The following is a 24,131-nucleotide window of genomic DNA, read 5'->3' on the forward strand; positions in this document are numbered from 1 at the left end:
GTTTTAAGACAGATAATTGTGAGTTCCAGGAGCCCAAAACACCATTTGCATCTTCAGTTACAAAGTTTCTTTAGGCAGACTGATGAAAGCACTTTTTAAGCACTGAACTGATGGACATATTCTTTGTCCCTGAAACCTGAAACCTGACAATCACAGAACCAGGTTCCAAAATATCAATGGTAGATACATATTCCTGAAGAAACGATGCCTACCTGTTTCATTGATAATATGAGGCTAAAGCTGAGGTTTGAAGAGGAATTGAATAGAAAAATTATGTGATAGGCCAAGGATCATCCTTACAGACTCAATATTCTCTACTTCCTTAGGAGCTTGAGGAAATTTGGCATGTCATCAAAGATACTGATAAATATCTACAGATGTACAGTGGAAAGCATTCTGACTGGATGCATCACAGCCTGGTATGGAAATTCCAAAGAACAGGAATGCAGACTACAGAGAGTGGTGGACTCAGTTAGTTCCATCATGACTATGTCACTCCCCACCATCAAGGACAACTACAAGAGACTATTTCTCAGAAAAGTGACACTCATGATTAAGGACCCCCCTCCCCCCCACCTCTTGGGCCATGCCCTTGTCTCAGGCGGCCTCAGGTACAGGGGCCTGAAGATCCACATCTCATGGTTCAAGACCAGTTTCTTCCCTAGTGTCATCAGGTTCTTGAACCAACCTGAAAAGCACTACTTCTACTTTGTACTATACTACCCTCAGCTTGCACTCATGTCATTCTATTTTAGTTTATTTTGTTGTGCAAGTTATGCAGAATTTATGTTAATTTATGTAATTTATGCTTTGTCGTGTTTGTAATGTTCTTTGCTACTGCTGCAAAAAGCAAGTTTTCATGGCCTTGATATTCTAGGTATTTATGCCAATGACAATAAACCCGAACTCGACGAACACAAACCTCACATTGAGCTCATGAGCATCTCTCAAAGGCTGCCAAGAGGTTTTCCTCTGATTTGAACTTAATAGTTTTAGCTGTTAATCAAAAACTAATTGCTTTCCACACTTATAATCTTCATATCCATGGACAAACTCCAGTGTGATCTGACGTTGGTGAGATTCAGCCCTCCCGCCTTTGCAGATTGCTGACATAGAATTCAAAAAGCCTGACTACAGGCTCCTCAGAGTTCCACAGTATTCATTTCCTTCTGCCACAGTCTGCAAACTTAACAGCATAAAGTTTCCTGTCTGTGAACCGTACCAAGCCACATCATTATTGATTTGGATACTAAAACTCTTTACGTAATCTTCCATGTATATGACCTTGATGGATAACTTCACTCATCCAATTTTGCACTGATTCTACAATCTACAGGATCCCTTTCAAGGACTCTACAACTTATGTTCTCTTTTTTTGCATACTTTGCCTTCTTTTGAACAACGGTTGTCAATCTTTGTTTATACATAGTATTTTTGAGTATTTTTGTAAATTCTATTGCATTTCTTTATTTGTCTGTAAATAAACAGAGAAGATAAAACACAGAACACTACAGCATAGAACAGGGCCTTTGGTCCAATATGTTCCAACTTTCAAACGTACTCTAAAATCAATCCACAAAGACCTCCACCTTTCCACCATCTGTGTGCCTAACAGGTTCTTAAAGGTACTTAATGTATCTGCCTCTAACACCACCCTTGGCAAGGTATTCCACACACCCACCACTCACTGTGTAAAAAAAAATAATTCTGACATCCTTTATACTTTCCTCCAATCACCTTCAAATTATGCCCCCTTGTATTAGCCACTTCCACTCTGGGAAGTTGTCTCTATCTATCAACTCTAACTATGCCTGTTATCATCTGGTATACCTCTATCAAGTCACCTCTCATCCTCCTTCGCTCCAACGAGAATAGCGCTAGCTGGTTCAACCTATCCTCATAAGACAGGCTCTTTGTTCCAGGCTGCATCCTGGTGAATTATCTCCACATCCTCTCCAAAGCTTTCATATCCTACAAGGAAATGAATCTCAAGGTAGTACAGTGGCATCCGGCTATTTGGGACACATCTGAACAGTATATTGTACCCCAATTAAGCAGCTGCCCCAAATAGCGGAAGTTTCATGGAATTAGTTAAAGAGATATAAAAGAGACAAACTATCATTCAACTGTGTAACTATTTATGTGCAGTGTTTAAATGAAACACAGCTCAAATTAGACAAGCAATACTTCGACAGTATTATAAATCTGTGAGATAGTTCCTAACAGCTATTGATAGAGGAATTAAATGACTATAAATGAACAAAACCAGTAAGGCACATAGTGTAGATAATGGACTACCTTCATACAATGCTTATGACAATTGCATCCTCCAAATTTTCTATTTCATTCTAACATTCAAGATGACTGTCAATACCTTCAAATTCTTCATAGCTGAAGTAGTAGGACAATTTCATTTTCACTCCTGGCTGTTTCTGAACACAAACACATGCAACTGGCACTATTTAAAAACTGTTCACTCTAGGTATGGTGCAGAGTCTAATGGTGCAGAGTATGGCCACACAGTGTACCCAACTGACACTAGTTAGAAATGTTTCAGCAACAATCTCCTGTCCGAATTAAATAGCAGAGTGTCCCAAATAAGCGGCACCCTGATTAACTGATGGCCCAGTTAACCCGGAATCCATTGTGTATGGTAACATAAATGTACTTTGATAATAAATGCTAATTTGGCTTTGATTTCTGTATGAAGTGATTCATTGGCTTCAATTACTTTTTGGCATCTTTAATCTTCTGTCTAGTATCAAGCACGTAATTCTCAAAAGCTGGTCAAGATAAGCAAACTATCTGAAGTGACAGTCTCATAGGACAACATTTTGATTCCAATGCCAAGCACAACATAATTGTGTGCCAATGTTCATAAGATAATGTTCAAGAATCATGTAGGCTCTTAAATAAAAGTAAATAAACCAGGCATCTATTTACTGTTCCATAACCAGAAAATAGTCATTTAAAATAATTGGCAAATGAACTAGATTAGCCATGAGGAAAAAGCATTTACGTAGTAAGTTGTTTTGTTCTGGAATGCGCTGTTGGGAGTAGATTCAATAATAACTTTCATAAGAAAGCTGAATAAATATTGAATTAGGGAGCATTGATGTCACAGGAAAGATCAAGGGTGCAGGATAAATTGGGTTAAGTTATTTAAAGAGTCACTGAGGCAAGATGAGCTAAGGCAGGGGTTCCCAACCTTTTTCATGCCATGGACCCCAGGTTGGGAATCCCTGCTAAGGGAACTTATTCTGTGCAGTTTTATTCTATAATTCTTTGTCAACTGTGTGGGACATGTCAATCCAATTAATGCTTGGCATTATAATTTTGAAAACCAGAACTACAAGAATGCGGTAAGACGTCAATGTGACAAAGCCAAGATATTTTCTTGCACATATTATATGGTATATTAGCTGAAAAAGCTGCAGATGTTATGTTAAGTAACTGAGACATGTTTCGAAAGACCTTAGGAAAAGTGTACACAAATAGTTATTTTTGTTTTTCTAGATCAATTGTTGCTTTGGTTTTAATGTTGTTATGATGTTTGTTCTTCGCTTATCTGGTTAAGTAGAGAGTTTAAGTGGCTCGGCATGGACTAGATGGGACAAAGGGCCTGTTTTGGGTCTGTACTTTTCTATGGATATGTTTGATATTACATCATAGAAGTAAACTGGGAAGACAATGAAATTTTACTTGATAGTTTGGAGATGAAAAACATCACCCTTCTATAGATATACTGTCTGGGTTTACTCTTGAGTGTCTCAGAGTCCATAATGCACCTTTCTAAATGCACATGCCATACAAAAGACTAATCCATAACTTGGAGTTTGGGGAATAAATGGCAAGAAGTTATCTGAAGGCCAGAAAGCAAAATGTTCAAGGAAATATATCTTTATTCAGCTGGAGTACAGTAAGTTCTTTACTCAGGGTGGACAGAGTGTGGAACCCAGGGTGGTCAGAGTGTGGAACCAGCAGAAGTGACAGATGTAGGTTTGACTTCAACATTTAAGAGAAAATTGGATAGTGGATGGATGGAAGGGGTATGAAAGGCTATGGTCTGGGTGTACGTCTATAGGATTAGGCAGAATAATAGTTCAGAATGGACTAGATGGGCCATAGGGCCTGTTTCTGTACTGTAGTGTTCTATGACTAAGTAGCAATGTTCCTCTAGAATCAGTGCAGGGACCATTATGATTTCAATGGGGATGTGTGATGGGCTGACTGGCCTCCAAATATGCTGTAATTATTCCATGAATCATGATTCATTAAACCAATAGAATCTTACAGCATAGAAAGAGGTCATCGGGCCTCTTGTACCTATTTCAAAGACTCATTAGATGATACATAATCCATCCCTTAGTGTTGTTGCACTACAATGTCCAATTCCCTTCTGAAAGTTACCACTGGACATCCTTCCATTATCCATTCAACTGTCCAAGACCAAAACACCCATAGAAATAAGCCTCATCTCCTCAAGAATTTCTGGTAACAAAGCCTATACTAGTCAAAAAAGACATTGCTTGTGTTGAAAAAATTACGACCACCTGCAAGTCTAATATTCCATCTGTACGACTTGTGACGAAAAACTAAGTTATCAGAAGATTGATGCTGATGAGAGAGATAAGGGAGACAATGGAGAAACATTCAAAATGCTAATAAGAGAGAAGGGAGAGATTAACAAGAAAGAAACACATTTCAGAGTATTGACAGACCGGTTGCTTTGAACCTGAACTGTTTGAAGTTTGATGGACAGGCGATACCCCAGCAGGGGGATAAAAAGAACAGGTTCGCTAAGGCATGACACACACCACGAGATCACAAGATAACGAGACCCTGGAAGAGCGGTGTGCCCCCACAAGTTGGTGGGAGTATGCAGGTCTGGTCGCGGGAACCGACCATAGACGCACAGGGTGAAAGGGTACAATCGGCGGGAACCTGGTATGTGTGTCCGCCCTTGCCTGGGTGCCGGGTTCACCGCGGAAGAATGGTCGTATCCGGAGTGGAGGGGTCACAGTCGGTGACCACAGAAGACATAACAAGGGGTCCGCCCAAGAGCTAACTGCGAAGAGTATCAAAGGTCTGCTGAATCAGATTTGAATATCTCTATCTCTCTCTCTCTCTCTCTCCAACGGCACAACAGCGATTACTGCGAACTGTATTAAGCTGAACTGAACTCTGCATCACTTGAGACTGATCATTTTACCCCTAGACTGCGATAGAACTTGGTTTATTCCTATTACCCTAGTTCTGTGAACATGTGTGTTTTGTCATTGCTAACCTGTTGCATTTATATCCTTACGATTAGAGTACTGTGTTACTTATTTCTTTAATAAAACTTTATTAGCTTCTGTTAAACCAGATTCCAACTAAGTGGTCCATTTCTGCTGGTTTGGCAACCCAGTTACGGGGTAGGTAACAGACTACAAGGAGGTAGTGACTGAAATACCATCAGTTGTGCAGAATCCAATTTAGGGACTTAATAAATCAGGATAAGAGATGAGAACTAATTTCTCTGAAGCAGTATTAGTTGACATTGATTGTACTAACATCGACAACAGTTGATAACACAATATTTTCTCTCGACATCCATCCAGTGTTTGGAGTCTTTCTGATTAATGACCAGAGGAACCAGATTTCCTACATAATTGAGAAGAAAAAAATTAAAAAATTTTGAACTGCTCCCTCCACAAAGTTTGACTTAATCTTCCGAATCTAAAATTCATAGCAAATAGCTAGAAATTGATAAGTTCAATTAAAAATCCCAAACAAACATCTTAACCCAAACAATGAAATCGCTACTGCAAGGCCAAGATAAGGTAAATACCATTCTAAGGGAGATGACAAAATTGCATCTTGATGTTTTTAGAATATTAAATTTCGTTTAGCTTGTGTTAAGAATTGTGGCAGGCGATTGTGATGAGATGAGACACCACTTTGTCCATCTGACCATGGGGTTTGGTTCAACACTACATATTCTGAATATCTTACCAGGAACTGAACTCTCGATTGGGTTATTGCAGCACTTTGTGCCACAAGATTCAGTTTGTTTCAATCTTCTCACATATTCTCTCTCTCTCGTAACTTCTTCATTATCACTGACACAAAATGTAGCTTAAAACCTATTTTCAAGTTCTTTTTAAAACTTTGTGTGATTTTAAACGAAGGTTGATGGAAGAGGAACAGTACATCTTTCAGTAACTCATGTTGTCATACATAATTGAAAGCATAATTTTTTTTTGTAACTCAACAACCCTTTTTGCTAAATAGAATCTACTCCCTAGATGTCAACCTCTGCTGCAGCTTGTGCTTCTGCTGAGTTGCCCTATGCCAACAAACCTCATCAATAAATCCATCTCATCTTTATTCCCTTGCATGTTAGTTCTGGCTTTGCCTTCAGACTAGACAGCACAACTACACATTGTAGTGGTGAAGGCCATATTTTACTGGCTAGTTGTGTAAAGTTCCCCTTGAATTCCCCACTAGATTTATTAGTATCTTCGTATTGTTATTTTTCATATTATTTTTATTCGAATGTAGTTCACCAGAATCAATGAAAACTTGCTTCCACTCCAGTTTTATGTCCTTTGAAGTGACCAGCTTAAATGTTTTAAATCTTGTCTTGATCAGTCTTATAAGTCAAGCTACCTTAGAACATCAAACTGTAAAGGCCTATTGGCCCACAATGTTATGCAAACTTCTAAACTACTGTAAGACTGAGTGTCCTCATAATCTAAAAAAAGATCAATCTATCCTTTTCCTCCCATATAACCCTCTATTTTCTGCCCACTTTATATATGTCTCTTATCACCTTGAACACCTTTACCAAGTCACCTCCTTTCCTCCTTCACTCCAAAGGGACGAACCCTAGATCGCTAAACCTTTCCTCATAAGACATGTTCTCTTATGCATGCAACATCCTTATTTAAGGTTCCCTTGTCAATTCCTTTAATAAACAAAGATCTTTATCAATTTGCCCACTTTTTTTGGAACAGAATGGCCAATTGTGTTCTGTATAGAATAAGCTATCAGTGCAAATGTTTAACTTGTCACAATGTGTGCTGGCAATGTCAGAACTCAAGTATGGAGGAAACACAGACTCCAAAGTAGAGACAGTGACCCTAATTTATTCGTAAGAGCTCCAACAGAACATTAGTGGCTTGGCCCCACATTCTCAAAACTAGGGCCCCATAATTAGCTCTAATCCAGCTACTCAAATAATAGAATCCCTCAGCCTATCAAAATAAACTTAACAAATTTAAGCAGAAAGCACCAGAAGACTACAATACAAAGAGAGACCTGCTCGAGAAAAAAACACAAGGAACTCTAAACAATTAACGACTCTTATTACACAACAATTAACCAATCCAGGTAACACACAGAGAATGCTGGAGGAAGTCAGCAGGCCAGGCAGTATCTATGGAAAGGAGTACAGTCAATGTCTCAGGCTGAGATCCTTCATCAAGAGTGAGGAAGAAAGATGAGAAGCCAGAGTAAGAAAGTGGGAGGAGGGAAGAAACCACAAGCTGATAGGTGAAACTGGCGGGGGGTGGGGGGTGGAAGGGTGAAGTAAGGAGCTGGTAAGTTAACTGGTGAAAGAGATACAGGGCTAGAGAAGGGGGAATCTGATAGCAGAGGACAGAAGGCCATGGAAGAAAGAAAAGGGGGAGGAGCACCTGAGGGAGGTGACAGGCAGATAAGGAGATAAAGTGAGAGAGGAAAATGGGAGTGGGAAATGGTGAAGGCGGGAGGAAGCATTACCAGAAGTTCAAGAAATCACTGTTCATGCCATCTGATTGGAGGCTACCCACAAAGAATACAAGGTGTTGCTCCCCCAACCTGACTGTGGCCTCAGCGCAACAGTAGAGGAGGCCATGGTCTGACATGTCGGAATGGGAAAGGGGAGTGGAATTAAAATGGGTGGGCACTGGGAGATCCTGCTTTTTCTGGTGGATGGAGCGTAGTTGCTTGGTGAAGCAATCGCCCAATCTGTGTTGGGACTCACTGATATATAGGAGGTCACACCGGGAGCACCAGATACAGGTTGGAGTAACAACACCTTATATTCTGTCTGGGTAGCCTCCAACCTGACGGCATGAACATTGATTTCTTGATCTTCTGGTAATGCTCCGCCAGCTTCACCAATCCCTTTTCACTCTCTCACCCTATCTTCTTATCTGACTATCATTTCCCGCTGCTGCTCTTCCCCCTTCTCTTTCTTCCATGGCCTTCTGTTCTTTCCTATCAGATACCCCCTGCTCCAGCCCTGTATCTCTTTCACCAAACAAATTCTCAGTTCTTTACTTCAACCCTCCCAAGTTTCACCTATCACCTTCTTGTGTTTCTTCCTCCCCTCCCCCATTTTCTTACTGTGGCTCCTCATCTTTTTTCCCACTCTTGATGAAGGGTCTCGGCCCGAAACGTTGACTGCACTCTTTTCCATAGTTGCTACCCGGCCTAGTGAGTTCAACCAGCATTCTGTGTGTGTTGTTCGGATTTCCAGCATCTGCTGATTCTCTCTTGTTTGTAACCAATTCAGGTGCTCTGAAAACCTTGGAGCCCAATGCTCTCCAGCTCCCCACATAAGTCTGAGGAGCTCATTACATAACTTTTACACCTTACCTAATACTTTAACAACCTTATGAAACAGGGTTCACTCTGTGGTTCAGAGATGTCATGATGCTAATATTCCCCAACCTCATAACTCCAGTAGTGTGCCCTCGGAAGTGACCTCCTCAAATATATTACATCTTGTTTTTGTCACCCTCAGAAGTCAAACCACTTTATTTCAGTTTGCCATCTCAATCTCTCTGCTGATCATGAAGACCTTTACTTTTTTTAAGTAAATCTCTCTTTCATTGGAAAGAGGATGACCAATCAATTTGCATGGAATAACCTATCAGTGCAAGTGTGCTCTTCTGTGACACGCCTCACATAATGAAACTCACTGTGCAGTGCGACCAAGCTATCATGCAGATGTACCACAACCTCATAACTACAACGTGAACTGCATCTGACTAACTGCAGTGCTTCAATAATCATTCCAATGGAGTTATTACACTCAAGCACAAAATCCAACCATATCAAGAAAAGACCATCAAAATAATGTAAGAAATAGAAGACATCCAGGACATTATACCCAAAGGTGCCGGGAAAAGGCCAGCAACGTCATGAAGGATTCCACCCTCCCTGCTCATGGACTGTTTGTCCCACTCCCATCAGGGAGGAGGCTCTGTAGCATCCACACCAGGACCATCAGACTCAAAAACAATTACTTTCCCCAAGCAGTAAGGCTGACCAACACTTGCACCCACTAACTCAGCCCTCCACACCCCACACCACCACCACTTTATCATTTCTTGTCAGAGTGACTTTATGTACAGACACCCCTGTGCATAGCATCACTTTATGGACATACAATCAATCTACGTATTGAAACTATTTTATGTATTTACAAACGTATATTTATTGTGGTTTTAGAACATAGAACATAGAATAGTACAGCACAGTACAGGCCCTTCAGCCCACAATGTTGTACCGACCCTCAAACCCTGCCTCCCATATAAGCCCCCACCTTAAATTCCTCCATATATCTGTCTAGTAGTCTCTTAAACTTCACCAGTGTACCTGCCTCCACCACTGACTCAGGTAGTGCATTCCACGCACCAACCACTCTCTGAGTAAAAAACGTTCCTCTAATATCCCCCTTGAACTTCCCACCCCTTACCCTAAAGCCATGTCCTCTTGTATTGAGCAGTGGTGCCCTGAGGAAGAGGCGCTGGCTATCCACTCTATCTATTCCTCTTATTATCTTGTATACCTATATCATGTCTCCTCTCATCCTCCTTCTCTCCAAAGAGTAAAGCCCTAGCTCCCTTAATCTCTGAACATAATGCATACTTTCTAAACCAGGCAGCATCCTGGTAAATCTCCTCTGTAACCTTTCCAATGCTTCCACATCCTTCCTATAGTGAGGCGATCAGAACTGGACACAGTACTCCAAGTGTGGCCTAACCAGAGTTTTATAGAGCTGCATCATTACATCGTGACTCTTAAACTCTATCCCTTGACTTATGAAAGCTAACACCCCATAAGCTTTCTTAACTACCCTATCCACCTGTGAGGCAACTTTCAGGGATCTGTGGACATGTACCCCAGATCCCTCTGCTCCTCCACACTACCAGGTATCCTGCCAATTACTTTGTACTCTACCTTGGAGTTTGTCCTTCCAAAGTGTACCACCTCACACTTCTCTGGGTTGAACTCCATCTGCCACTTCTCAGCCCACTTCTGCATCCTATCAATGTCTCTCTGCAATCTTTGACAATCCTCTACACTATCTACAACACCACCAACCTTTGTGTCGTCTGCAAACTTGCCAACCCATCCTTCTACCCCCACATCCAGGTTGTTAATAAAAATCACGAAAAGTAGAGGTCCCAGAACAGACCCTTGTGGGACACCACTAGTCACAATCCTCCAATCTGAATGTACTCCCTCCACCACCACCCTCTGCCTTCTGCAGGCAAGCTGATTCTGAATCCACCTGTCCAAACTTCCCTAGATCCCATGCCTTCTGACTTTCTGAATAAGCCTACCATGTGGAACCTTGTCAAATGTCTTACTAAAATCCATATAGATCACATCCACTGCACTACCCTCATCTATATGCCTGGTCACCTCCTCAAAGAACTCTATCAGGCTTGTTAGACACGATCTGCCCTTCACAAAGCCATGCTGACTGTCCCTGATCAGACCATGATTCTCTAAATGCCCAGAGATCCTATCTCTAAGAATCTTTTCCAACAGCTTTCCCACCACAGACGTAAAGCTCACTGGTCTATAATTACTCGGACTATCCCTACTACCTTTTTTGAACAAGGGGGCAACATTCGCCTCCCTCCAGTCCTCCGGTACCATTCCCATGGACAACGAGGACATAAAGATCCTAGCCAGAGGCTCAGCAATCTCTTCCCTCGCCACGTGGAGCAGCCTGGGGAATATTCCGTTAGGTCCCAGGGATTTATCCGTCCTAATGTATTTTAACAACTCCAACACCTCCTCTCCCTTAATATCAACATGCTCCAGAACATTTTGACCTCACTCATATTGTCCTCACCATCATCAAGTTCCCTCTCATTGGTGAATACCGAAGAGAAGTATTCATTGAGGACCTCGCTCACTTCCACAGCCTCCAGGCACATCTTCCCACCTTTATCTCTAATCGGTCCTACCTTCACTCCTGTCATCCTTTTTTTCTTCACATAATTGAAGAATGCCTTGGGGTTTTCCTTTACTCTACTCACCAAGGCCTTCTCATGCTCCCTTCTTGCTCTTCTCAGCCCCTTCTTAAGCTCCTCTCTTGCTTCCCTAAATTCCTCAATAGACCCATCTGATCCTTGCTTCCTAAAACTCATGTCTGCTGCCTTCTTCAACCTGACCTGATTTTCCACCTCACCTGTCACCCATGGTTCCTTCACCCTACCGTTCTTTATCTTCCGCACCGGGACAAATTTATCCCTATCATCCTGCAAGAGATCTCTGAACATCGCCCACATGTCCATACTACATTTCCCTGCAAAAACATCATCCCAATTCACACCCGCAAGTTCTAGCCTTATAGCCTCATAATTTGCCCTTCCCCAATTAAAAATTTTCCTGTCCTCTCTGATTCTTCCTTTCCATGATAATGCTAAAGGCCAGGGAGCGGTGGTCACTGTACCCCGGATGCTCACCTACTGAGAGATCTGTGACCTGACCCAGTTCATAATCTAGTACTAGATCTAGTATGGCATTCCCCCTAGTCGGCCTGTCCACATACTGTGACATGAATCCGTTCTGGACACACTTAACAAACTCTGTCCCATCTAAACCCTTGGAACTAATCAGGTGCCAATCAATATTAGGGAAGTTAAAGTCACCTATGATAACAACCCTGTTATTTTTGCACCTTTCCAAAATCCGCCTCCCAATCTGCTCCCCTGTATCTCTGCTGCTACCAAGGGGCCTATAGAATACCCCCAATAGAGTAACTGCTTCCTTCTTGTTCACAACTTCCACCCATACTGACTCAAAAGAGGATCCTGCTACATTACCCACCCTTTCTGTAGCTGTAATAATATCCCTGACCAGTAATGCCACCCCTCCTCCCCTTTTTCCACCCTCTCTGTCCCTTTCAAAGCACTGAAATCCAGGAATATTGAGAATCCATTCCTGCCCTGGTGCCAGCCAAGTCTCTGTAATGGCCACTACATCATAATTCCATGTATCGAAGCTCTCAGTTCATCACCTTTGTTCCTGATGCTTCTTGCATTGAGGTACACACATTTCAGCCCTTCTACCTTACTGTCTTTACACTGTTTATTCTGCTTCTCTTTCCTCAAAACCCCTCTGTATGTTAGATCTGGCTTTACTCCATGCACTTCTTTCACTGCTCTATCGCTCTGGGTCCCATCCCTCTCGCAAAGTAGTTTAAACCCTCCTGAACCATGCTAGCAAACCTACCTGCAAGGCTATTGCTCCCCCTCGAGTTCAGGTGCAACCCATCCAATCTGTACAGGTCCCACTTTCCCCAGAAGAGATCCCAATGATCTAAAAATCTAAAACCCTACTCCTTGCACCAACTCCTCAGCCACGCATTCAACTGCCATCTCCTCCAATTCTTACCATCACTGTCACGTAGCACTGGCAGCAATCCTGAGAACGCCACCCTCGAGGTCCTGTTCTTCAGCTTTCTGCCTAATTCCCGAAACTCACACTTCAGGACCTCATCCCTCTTCCTGCCTATGTCGTTGGTCCCAACATGTATCACGACTTCTGGTTGCTTTCCCTCTTATACCAGGATGTCTTGCACCTGGTCAGAGACATCCCGGACCCTGGCACCAGGGAGGCAACAAACCATGCGGGTGTCCTTCTCACGTCCACAAAATCTCCTGTCTGCTCCCCTGACTATAGAGTCTCCAATGACGACAGCTCTCCTCTTCTCCGTCCCACCCTTCTGCACCACCGGGTCAGACTCAGTGTTGGAGGCCCTGCCACCCTGGCTCTCAGCCAACGGTATCCAGGACAGTAAACTTATTATTCAGGGGAATGGCTACAGGGGTGCTGTGCACACCTGTCTGCTCATGTTTGTTTTCCCCCCTCTGACTGTCACCCAATGACCTGCTTCCGACAGCCTAGGTATGACTGTAGTTTTTAAAATTATTATCAGAATCATAATCAGGTTTAATATTACCAGCATATGCCATGAAATTTGTTGTTTTTGTGGCAGCAGTACAATGTAAAAAAATAGAAAAAATGGGTTTTACCGTAAGTATATACATACGTAGTGCAAAAATAGAAATAAAAAAGTAGTGTGGTAGTGTTCTTGGGTTCAATGTCCATTCAGAAATTGGCTTTAGGAGGGTAAGAAGCTGTTCCTGAATCATTGTGTGTGCCTTCAGGCTTCTGTACCTCTTTCATGATGGCAGCAATGAGAACAAAGTATGACCTGGGTGATGGGGATCCTAACAATGGATGCCGCCGTCTTGAAGCATCGCTCCTTGAAGCTGTCCTGGATACTACGGAGGCCAGGGATCATGACTGAACTGACTAAGTTTACAACTCTCTACTGCTTACTTTGATTCTGTGCAGTAGCCGCCCTGCTCCCCTCCGCCCTGAATACCAGACGGTGATGATGACAGTTGAAATACTCTGTGGCACATCTGCCGAAATTTGTAAGTGACATACCAAATCTCCTCAAACTCCTCATGAAATATAGCCACTGTCATCCCTTGAATCAATATGCTGGGCCCAGGATAGATCCTTGGAGACGTTGACACCCAGGAACTTGAAATTACTCACCCTTTCCACTTCTGATCCCTCTGTGAGGACTGGTGTGTGTTCCCTCATCTTACTCTTTCTGAAGTCCACCGTCAGTTCTTTGATCTTACTGACATTGTGCAAGGTTATTCCTGTGATATCGTACATCTTGCTGGTATATAATATTATGTTCTTTATTTTATTGTGTTTTTTTTGTGGTGCTTCAGATCCGGAGTAAACATTATTGTGTAATCTTTACACTTACCTACTGGAAATGACATTAAACTATTTTGAATCTTGCAACTTGAAAGGGTAATTTATTGGTCATGTGTTAAGATCACAGCTTAACCCTGTTCTACTTTTCCTCTACTTTTAACCTATGCTGTGCCAACTCACCATCTCTAATTCCCTTAACATCAAAAAATCCATTGACCTTTCTGTTTTGGATACTCTGAGCAGCTGAGCTCTTACAGCCCTTTTGAGCACTTTAGTTTAAAGATTTACTAACATCTGGCTGAAGACAATTCCCCCACCCCCTTCCATCCCCATCTCCAGCCCTTATTTCAAGGCACTACAATCAGGGGAAATGTCTTGATCGTTTCCAAAAATCCAAAGTCACTCTTCTGCCTGAAAGTAATTTGCCTTTTCCTTATTATTTACACTGAGGAATGTAAAAAAAAGGGAAAATTCCAGGAAAAGCTACTTATCTCATTATTGATGTAAGTGTCTTTTAATTGCCTTGAACCAGAGGGAACCTGAGATATTAAAATCCAAACGAAGAGACAAACATTTTGTACATATTGAAGTAGAGCTACTGTTGCACAGCAGGAAATGCAGCAGCTAATCTATGCACAGTGAGATCTCACAAAGGGGAAAATACAAACTGATGAAAGGCTCAAACTGAGCTGTTCTCTTTCTCTCTCCCCAGATACTGCCTGACCTGCAGAGCATATGCAACACTTTCTGTTAATACTTTTTATTGACAGGCTTGTATTTCTATCGCATGTACTTCATCATCGCAAAGCAACAGCTGGCTTCAAAATGTTTGCACAGAACAGCCATATCATAATTGAAGAAATGGACAGTTTCTGCAATGGAATACTGGCCAGAGAGCCAGGAATAACATGTCCTATTATCAATAGAGTGGAAAGGGAATATTAAAGATTACATTGAGGTTGGGGGAAGATATCAGTGAAGCAATTCACTACAAGGAGTCATATGGCACAAAAACCAGCTCTTCAGTCCACTGTCAAAGTTAAAGTTAATTTATTATCAAAGTACGTACGTGTCACCATATACAACCCTAAGATTCATTCTCTCTATGACTTGCCAACTACTGGATACCGATCTAGACAAATTCCATTTTCAAGCAAATGATCCGTAATTTCACAGTGATTCAAGAGCTCTTCCTAAATGTTGTCTCCTCCACCTGTCAAGCAACACACACACACACACACACACACACACAATGCTGGAGGAACTCAGCAGGCCAGGCAGCACCCATGGGAAAAAGTACAGTCAATGCTCCGGACCGAGACCCTTCAGCAGGACCTGTCATGCAGTGTGTTCCTGACTTCGACTGCTCTCAGAGTGAAGCAAAAACTTCCACAAATACCTTCTAAATCCCTGATGCCTCCTGCTTCATACCCTATCATCTTCATCATCATTATTATGGGCTGTGTCATATGACGTGGGTCATCATGGTCCCAAGACCGTGGTTGTTCTTGCCAAATTTTTCTACTGAAGTAGTTTGCCACTGCCTTCTTCTGGGCAGTGTCTTAACAAGACGGGAGACTCCAGCCATTATCAATACACTTCAGAGATTGTCTGCCTGGTGTCAGTGGCCACACAATCAGGACTTGTCATATGCATCAACAGCCCATATGACCACCCACCACTACCTGGCTTCAGGTGACCCTGGTGGGGGGAGCTAAGCAGGTGGTACACTTTGCAAGCTAGCAGAGGGAAGAAATGCCTTACACCTCCTTTGGTAGAGACGTATCTCCAACGCACCACCCAATACTCTATAGTTACTCTGTATACTAAAAGGAAAAGTTTCTCACTCTCTACCTTCTCTGTGTCTTGTTTATCTTTTACTCTTCCACCACAAAGGAAAGCAAACCCAGCCTATCTCATCTCTGTTGGTAGCTCACAGTGGAACTGTGAAATCCATCAAGCTTCTTCCCTGGTATAACTGCAGAGATCTGATCTCAGAATAAACTAGTACAAGTTAATAAAAACATAAGAATCATTTCTCCAGGGAAGAAATGTCAAATACTAGGGGGCATCCATGTACAGTGAAGTATTGTTTTTTACAGACTGTTAGAGGTGGCAGAAACGATAGAAGCATTGAAGGGATTCTTAGAAGGGCCCAAGATTATGCAGGGAACGCAGAGATATGGATTATGCGCAGGTAGAAAACGCTTAGTTTAATTTTACATCCTATTGGGTACAGAAAGTGGTCCGAAGGTGCTGTTCCTGTACTATTCTGACTGAAAAGCCTGTCAATTTAGCACATGGTATACACTGGCCAGCAAAGTCTACCAATTTCCTTACAAGTATTGTGTCGGGCTGTGTAACATACACTGGAGGAGAATCTTTAACATCTCATCCGAAAGACGGTGAAGCATCGCCCCGGGCTCCATACCTTTAGTTTCTGCACGGTTTTGTTTTCCTCGGGCTGTCGGTTCCACACAGTGATGCTTCCCTTACTGTACTGAACCGTCCAGCCTTCGTGACGCTCGCACTGCTCCCTGAACGAAGTGAAATGCGCATCGTCGGGGACCTGGACGATCTCTCCCCGGGACATCCTGCAATGAGAAACCGGGGACCAGCTTTCAGATAAGAGTGCTTGCACTGAAATACACGCACACACACTCACACACACACACACACACACACACGCACCTAATCCCCACCTTCAGGCACACCAACCCTGCTCGATAACCGGATCTCTGATTTCAAATCTTTCACCACCGTCTTTTAGTTTTAGCGTTCTCTCTCTCGCCCGATCCTACGCCGGCAGTGCCTGTGAAGCTTTCGGTTTGGCGGGCCGGGGAGGATGAGGTCCTGGATACGATGTTAATCTGTGATGCAAAATCTCCCACTAGAAGCGGGGAGGCGGAAATTGACCAGGCGCCGGTTGAAACCGAACCGAACAGTTGAAGTCCCGTAGGATGAGAACTGACGCTTCTAACCTCCACGACTCATGAAACAATCCCAGCCGAGGGCAGCCTACCCTGCAACTCGAAACAGAGAAGGGGCGGCGGGGGGCGGGTGGGGGGGTTCGCACACAGATACAAACCTATTAGGTTGTCCAAATTCCCACCGAATATTAACGCGACGCTTTCAGACCGTGCGAAGCTGAACCAATGTCGAAGAGCTTCCCACTGTCTCAGGGAGTGAATGGCTCTCTCTGGAGTTTTTTTTTTCTCTTTCTCGTCCGTTTCTGCCGCTGAGTTCACAGGGAAAGTCCGGAAATGCAGCTGATTTATCAAGTCTTTTTTTTTCCCGAAGTATATCTGTCCGTTTACAGCAGGAAGTATTTTTTTAAACTGAGTTTTCACTATATTAGCTTACTAGCCTTGGAAGTGTCATCCTTGCGTAGGGCAATATTGCAGGAACAGTCGATGGTCATATGGTATATATGTTGTCATATTGCAGAGGGTAGGATTCCAGTTCAAAAGTTCCCGCAGAAAACAGCTGACAGTGCTCAATAAGTCACAGAATCAAATAAAAATACACTTGATAAACTGGAAAGCATAGAAAAATTGCAAATTTTGAAAAAAAAAGAAACATAAATAGATAGATCTAGAAGCTCTCAGCAGAGCAGGCAGAATCTCTGGCGAGAGACACCGAGTTAATCTTTCAGGTCAGTGAAAATTGGTGAATACTTCCAGCATTTTTGGAGTACCCCACACGAGGGTCAGGCAATGATACTATACTACAGTTAGTAATAAACAGCTTTGGGCTGAGACCCTTCATCACAGCTCAGACAATTTTTTGTTTTTTTTCCCTATATTTCAGATGACTAGTTAGCCAATAAGGCATTGCACTTTGTCAGGGTCTGTCAGCCAAGGTTCATTAATGTGGGCGGAAGTTGTGGATTCAAGCCCCAGTCAAGAGATAGAAGCACAAATTTGCAGATGTACCACTGGAGACTACACATCTCTGTGAAATGTGAACTCCATCTGCTTTCTTGGAAGATTGCACAATGCTGCCTGAAGATAAATGAGGTGAATTTTCTTCACCCAGAGCCAATGTTAATTCATTAGCCAATGGGTTCGATTGTCCTCTGCCCAGTTTACAAATGGCCTGACTTCCTTCAAAGTTCAAAGTAAATTTGTTATCAAACTTCTCTGTGGATTGTCACTTTGTCGTGGTGGAGAAGCTTGTGTGGTCCTGTGATCTTGTCTGGAGCTATGCTCCTGGTAGGGTCACCCATGGCGGTAAGGTCGAGGGTGAGGTCCCTGACAAAGAACAATCCAACCATGACCTCAACGGTGGAACAGGAGGACGAAGTTACTTCAAACTCAATGGATGTGAAGGTGGATGAAGGCTGCAACAAGTCCATCAGCTCCAATGTCATGGTTTCCATGCCATTGGAATTAGTTGGTTGATTTGTGAAGTATCATGTGCTTCTTGGAGTGCAACAACAAGTACATGTTAAACAAATACTCGCACAGGTGTCTTCGCTCTGTGGGCCACTTCTTCAGAATGAAGACTATCATCCTCGACCTCGAGGGATAGCCACGACGACAATTATCAAAGTACGTATTCAGTACCATATACAACCTTGAGGTTCCCTTTCTTGCAGGCAGCCACAGGATAATAAAAAAATACAACAGAATTGATGAAAAACCATATAGATCATAACATAATAGGCTCTGGAGTTAGTTCAAAGCTGAAGCAAGTGAAGTCGGTCCAGGAGCCCGATGGTTGTAGGACAAAAAATGTTCCTGAACCTGATGGGACTCAAGATCCTTGGATCTTCTGCTCTGTGGCAGTAGCGTGAGAAGAAAGAGAGGGAGACGGGTCAAATGCAGCCAGATGGGACGGGCTCAGGTAGGGGATCTTGGCTGGTACAGAGTAATGGAGCTGAACACCTGTTCATTTTCCACCCTTGGGCCTGATTAGAGCGGAAAGTGGAAGATGTTTCACCCAGAGAGAGTGGGATGGAGGGATTCCAAATGGCAACATCTGTCATTAAGGAATCCTATCGCCCAGCACATGCCCTCTTCTCATTGCCATCATCAAAGAGGAGGTAAAGGAACCTAGAGACACGCAATATTTTAGCAACAGCTTCTTCCCACCACCACCAGATTTCTGAATGGTCAATTATCCCATGTATACTACCTCACTACTTTTTCCCTTGTTTTGCTCTCTTTTTCACTCTTTATTTAATTTAATTTTTATATATATCATCTTGTAATTGACAGATTTTTATTATGCATTGCACTGTAATGCTTCTCCAAAACAACAAATTTCACAACATATGCCGGTGGTATTAAGCCTGATTCTGATTTTGGCAAACAAATCTGAGACACTGCTACTCACCTGATAAGAGTCTTAGACCAAAGTGTTGACTGTTTATTCCCCTTCATAGATGCTGCCTGACCTACTGAATTCCTCCAGCATTTTGTGTGTGTTGCAATGGATTTCTGCAGAATCTCGTGTGTTTACACTTCCACCTAAAATGCTCCAGTGGTCTTTGGCAGTTCATAGTCAAAGGCCTCACTATTTAATTGACTTTAGTCAAAGATATTGAAAAATACCATTCTTTTATCATAATGATGCATGCTGTGACACATCGTCAGTGATGTAAACTGGGGTCATTGAATGTTTCGGGTCTTTCAACATCAGACACCCTCACCCAGGTGACCCAGCCAGTGTTGATCAGACCCTGGCTTGTGTCCCAGCAGCATTGGTCCATGTGTCACACCTCTTGATCCACAGTCTCAGCAGCCTCTGTGACAGACCTGATGGCTCTTTTTTTGTGACCTTCAAAATCCAAGGAGAGAGAAGATTCTGCGCAGCAAGCAGCAGCAAAACCTGTACGCCCCACTTCAATAGGATCACATCATGCCCTGCACCCCTGTCTTTATCACTGCTCTACCAGCTCCTGGCATTTGGCTTTCTTCCACTCAAACGCCTCCTCAATCTCGTCTTCCCAAGAAACTAAAAAGTAAAATACATTTAACAAAAATTATTCAAATATTAACAAAGCAATGTAAATATTAAAGTAAAATAAATAATATGAATTAAGTAAAATAGTACTTCTCTTCAAAGCCACAGCTGACATGTTCTTTGACAATAAGTGAAGGTCAAATGGTATTTGTTTGTTTGTTTATTTATTTACTTAGAGGTACAGCATAAAACAAACCCTTCCAGTCCAATGAGCTACACTGCCCCTCAACCCACCAATTTAACCCTAGCCTAATTACAGGACATTTTTCGAAGTTTGAAAAAAATCTAAAAGTCCAGATTATGATGGGTAAAGGTGAAGTTTCAGCATCACTAAGAGAAACAGAGAGAAAGCACATTATTTAAACAATCAGTGCTCAGTAAGTTTATGTACAAAGAGACAGGGAGTTCTTGTACACGTCAGTTAAAGCAAATATGCAGGTGCATTAGGCCATTCAGCCCATCAGTTCTGTTCCACTATTTCATCACAGCTGATCCATTTAACCTCTTTATCACATTCTCCAGCCTTCTTCTTCATGTGACCTTTCACGCCCTGACTTTTCAAGAATCACTCAACCTCTACTTTAAACATAGCCAATGACTTGGCCTCTACAGTCACCTGTGGCAATGAATACCATGGATTCACTGTGATAAAGAATCCCTCTGGCAAAAGAAATTCCTCCTCATCTCTATTTTAAATGGACATCCCTCTATTCTCAGACTGTGCTCTCTAGTCCTAGACACCCCTCTCAACATCTGCATCCACTCAATCTAGGCCTTTCAGCATTCAATAGGTTTCACTGTGATACCCCATTATTCTTCTAAATTGTATTGAGTACAGGCTCAGAGCCATCAAACACCTTCCACGTGATAACCCTTTCATTCCTGTGACCATTCTTGTGAAACTCCTCTGAATCCTCTCCAATGTCAGAACATCCATTCTCAGATAAGGGCACTAAAACTGTTCACATTACTTCAAGTGAGGCCTCACCAGTGTCTTACAAAGCCCCAGCACTACATCATGGCTTTTATATTTTAGTCATCTCAAAAAGAATGCTAACATTACCTTTGCCTTCATTCCTTCTGACTCAACCCACAACTGAACCGTCAAATCCCACACAAGGACTTCCAAGTCCCCTTGCACCTTAAATTTGGTAAATTTTCTGCCTATTTTGAAAATAGTCTGTACTTTTGTTCCTTCTACCAAAATGCATGACCATATACTTCCTGGCATTGTATTCCATCTGCCACTTCTTTGCCTATTCTCTTAATCTATCTAAGTCCTTCTGCAGACTCCCTGCTTCCTTAAAACTACCTGCCCCTTTAACCATCTTTGTATCATCCATGAGCTTTGTGACAAATCCATCAATTCCTTCATGCAAATCATTGACATATGATGTAAAAAGATATGGTCCTAATACTGAAATGGAGAACACTACCACTCACTGGCAGTCAACCAGAAATATCTCCCTTTATTGCCAATCTTTGCCTCCTGCCAACCAGCCTTCCCCCATCCGTGCTAGTATATTTCCCGTAATATCATGGGCTCTTATCTTGTTAAGCAGCTTCATGTGTGGCACCTTCTCAAAGGCCTTCTGAAAATCCAAGATCATAACATCCTCTGAGTCTCCTTTGTCTATCCTGCTTGTTATTTATTCAAAGAATTCCAAAGGATTTGTCAGGCAAGAGTTTTCCTTAAGGAAACAATGCCGACAATGCAAACATGAGGAAATCTGCAGATGCTGGAAATTCAAGCAACACACCCAAAATGCTGGTGGAATGCAGCAGGCCAGGCAGCATCTATTGGAAGAGGTACAGTCGACATTTCGGGCCAAGACCCTTCGTCAGGACTAACTAAAAGAAGAGATATTAAGAGATTTGAAAGTGAAAGTGCCGACATTGGCCTATTTTATCATGTGCCTCCGAGTACCCTGAGATCTGGGAGGAGAAGATGGCAGCACGCCACGCGTTCACAGCTCTCCAGTGAAAATGATATCGTATCCATTAAATAGGGGCTGTGGGCAATTCTGATTTGATGGAGAATGGACGTGAAAGCACAGAGGAACATCTGGAGACATTTCTGAAATGCCCGTTCACTGCTGTCATTACTGTGTGGTTCGGAATCTTTCAGAGGGTAGACTTCAAAATTCCCGGCCTTGACTGCTTTTGGCGACCGAGAAGGAGGTCAAATCACTCGGCCAGAGATGGCACTCAGTACTCGGTGTCGGACAGCTGATTGGAGCTTGAAGTTTTCGGATGACTCAGAGTCGGATTGTGGTCAGCATGGCAGGGAGAGTTTTTCTTCCTTCTCCCGTCTGCGTGAGTTGTGGGACATTTGAGAAACTTTGAACTTTACTGTGCTCATGGACTTCTTCATCAAGTTATGGTATTGTGCACTGTTGTAACTATATGTTATAATTATGTGGTTTTGTCAGTTTTTTCAGTCTTGGTTTGTCCTGTGTTTTGAGATATCACACCGGAGGAAATAATGTATCATTTCCTAATGCATGCATTACTAAATGACAATAAAAGAGGACTACGTGTCTTCATAATCATAAAAATCAACCCCAACAATTTCCCAACCATTTCGGTCAGACTAACTGGCCTATAATTTCCTTTCTTCTGCTAGAATCTAGTGATTCTTGAAAGATCATTACCAATGTCTCCACAACCTGCTCAGCCAACTGTTGTTCCCAACTATGATCTTCTTTCATCCACAACTCAATGATGCCCTCAATGTCACAGCTACCAATCTCTAACTGTGCTGCAAGATCATAGGGGAACCAATATCCTTGCAGGCAGATTTGTTTAAGCTATGGGGGAGGGTTTAAACTAATTTTGCAGGGAGATGGAAACCAAAGTAACAGGGCTGAGAAAGAGCAAGTTGGTTTACAACTAGGTGCAATGTGCAGTTAGACAGTGAGGAAGGACAGACAGATGATAGGGCAAAATTCTAGTCAGTTGGATGAAAGTGTAACAAGGGGCCAAAATCAAAAAGGGTGATGAATACAGGACTAAATGTGCTATATTTGAATGCATGCAGAATAAGGTAGATGATCTTGTAGTGGAATTAGAACTTGGCAGGTGTGAAATTATGGGCATCTTTGAATTGTGGCTGAAAGAAGTTCACAGTTGGGAGCTTAACATCCAAGGATACACATTTTATTGAAAGGGCAGGCATGTAGACAGAGAGGATGGAGTGGCTCTGTTGGTAAAAAATATAAATAAATTAACTACCTAGAAAGAGGTGACATAGGATTGGAAGATGTAGAGTCCTTGTGGGTAGAGTAAATAAGCTGCAAGGGTAAAAAGACCCTGATAGGAGTTATGTACAGGCCTTCAAACAGTAGCAAAGAAGTGGAGTACAAATTGCAGTGGGAAACAGGAAATACATGTAAAAAGAGCAATCTTGTGATTATCATGGAGGATTTTAATATGCAGGTAGATTACAGGGGCTGGATCCCAAGAGAGGGAAATTGTAGAATGTCTATGAGATTCCTTTCTAGAGCACCTTGTGGTTGAGGCCACTATGGGAAAGAACATTTTGGTTTGGGTATTGTGTAATGACCCAGAATTTAATTAGGGAGCTTATGGTAAAGGAACTCTTAAGAGGCAGTGATCATAAATGATAGAATTCACCCTGATTGAGGAGAAGCTAAAATTGGATGTATCACTATCAAAATAGAGTTAAGAAAATTACAGGGGCATGAGAGAGGAGCTGACCAAACTTGATTAGAAGGGGACACCAGCAGGGATGATGGCAGAGCAGCAATGGCATGTATGTCTAAAGGAGAATTGGAATGTGCAGGAACGGTAATCCAAAAGATGAAGAAGTATTCTAAAGGGAGGGTGAGGCATCTGTGGCTGACAAGGGAAGTCAAAGACAACAGTAAAGCAAAAAAGAGCTCATATAAGAGGTCATCATAAGATTGCTACCTGTGCCACGTGCTAGCGAGGGCAAGAATAGTAGGATCAGGCAGATGAATGCGTGGCTGAGAGACTGGTGCAAGGGCCAGGGCTTCAGATTTATGAATCATTGGGATCTCTTCTGGGGGAAGTATGACCTGTTCCAAATGGACGGGTTACACCTGAACCCGAAGGGGATCAATATCCTGGTGGGAAGGTTTAATAGAGCTGTTAGG

General features: G+C 42.5%; 1 protein-coding gene across 1 annotated transcript in view; it reads right to left on the reverse strand.

Annotated features, from left to right (window-relative positions):
- Positions 1-17,326, reverse strand: part of stard15 (StAR-related lipid transfer (START) domain containing 15) — a 215,066-nt gene extending 197,740 nt beyond the window's left edge. Inside the window, exons 1-2 of the mRNA XM_063052999.1 lie at positions 17,111-17,326; positions 16,454-16,616 (exon numbers count right to left, since the gene is read on the reverse strand). Of these exons, the coding sequence (XP_062909069.1) occupies positions 16,454-16,615 (162 nt within the window). The 5' untranslated portion in view covers position 16,616; positions 17,111-17,326. The remainder of the gene's footprint in view (positions 1-16,453; positions 16,617-17,110) is intronic.
- Between the last annotated feature and the right edge of the window lie 6,805 nt (positions 17,327-24,131).

This window comes from Mobula hypostoma, chromosome 7, assembly GCF_963921235.1.
Source record: "Mobula hypostoma chromosome 7, sMobHyp1.1, whole genome shotgun sequence".
NCBI classification, from domain to species: domain Eukaryota; kingdom Metazoa; phylum Chordata; class Chondrichthyes; order Myliobatiformes; family Myliobatidae; genus Mobula; species Mobula hypostoma.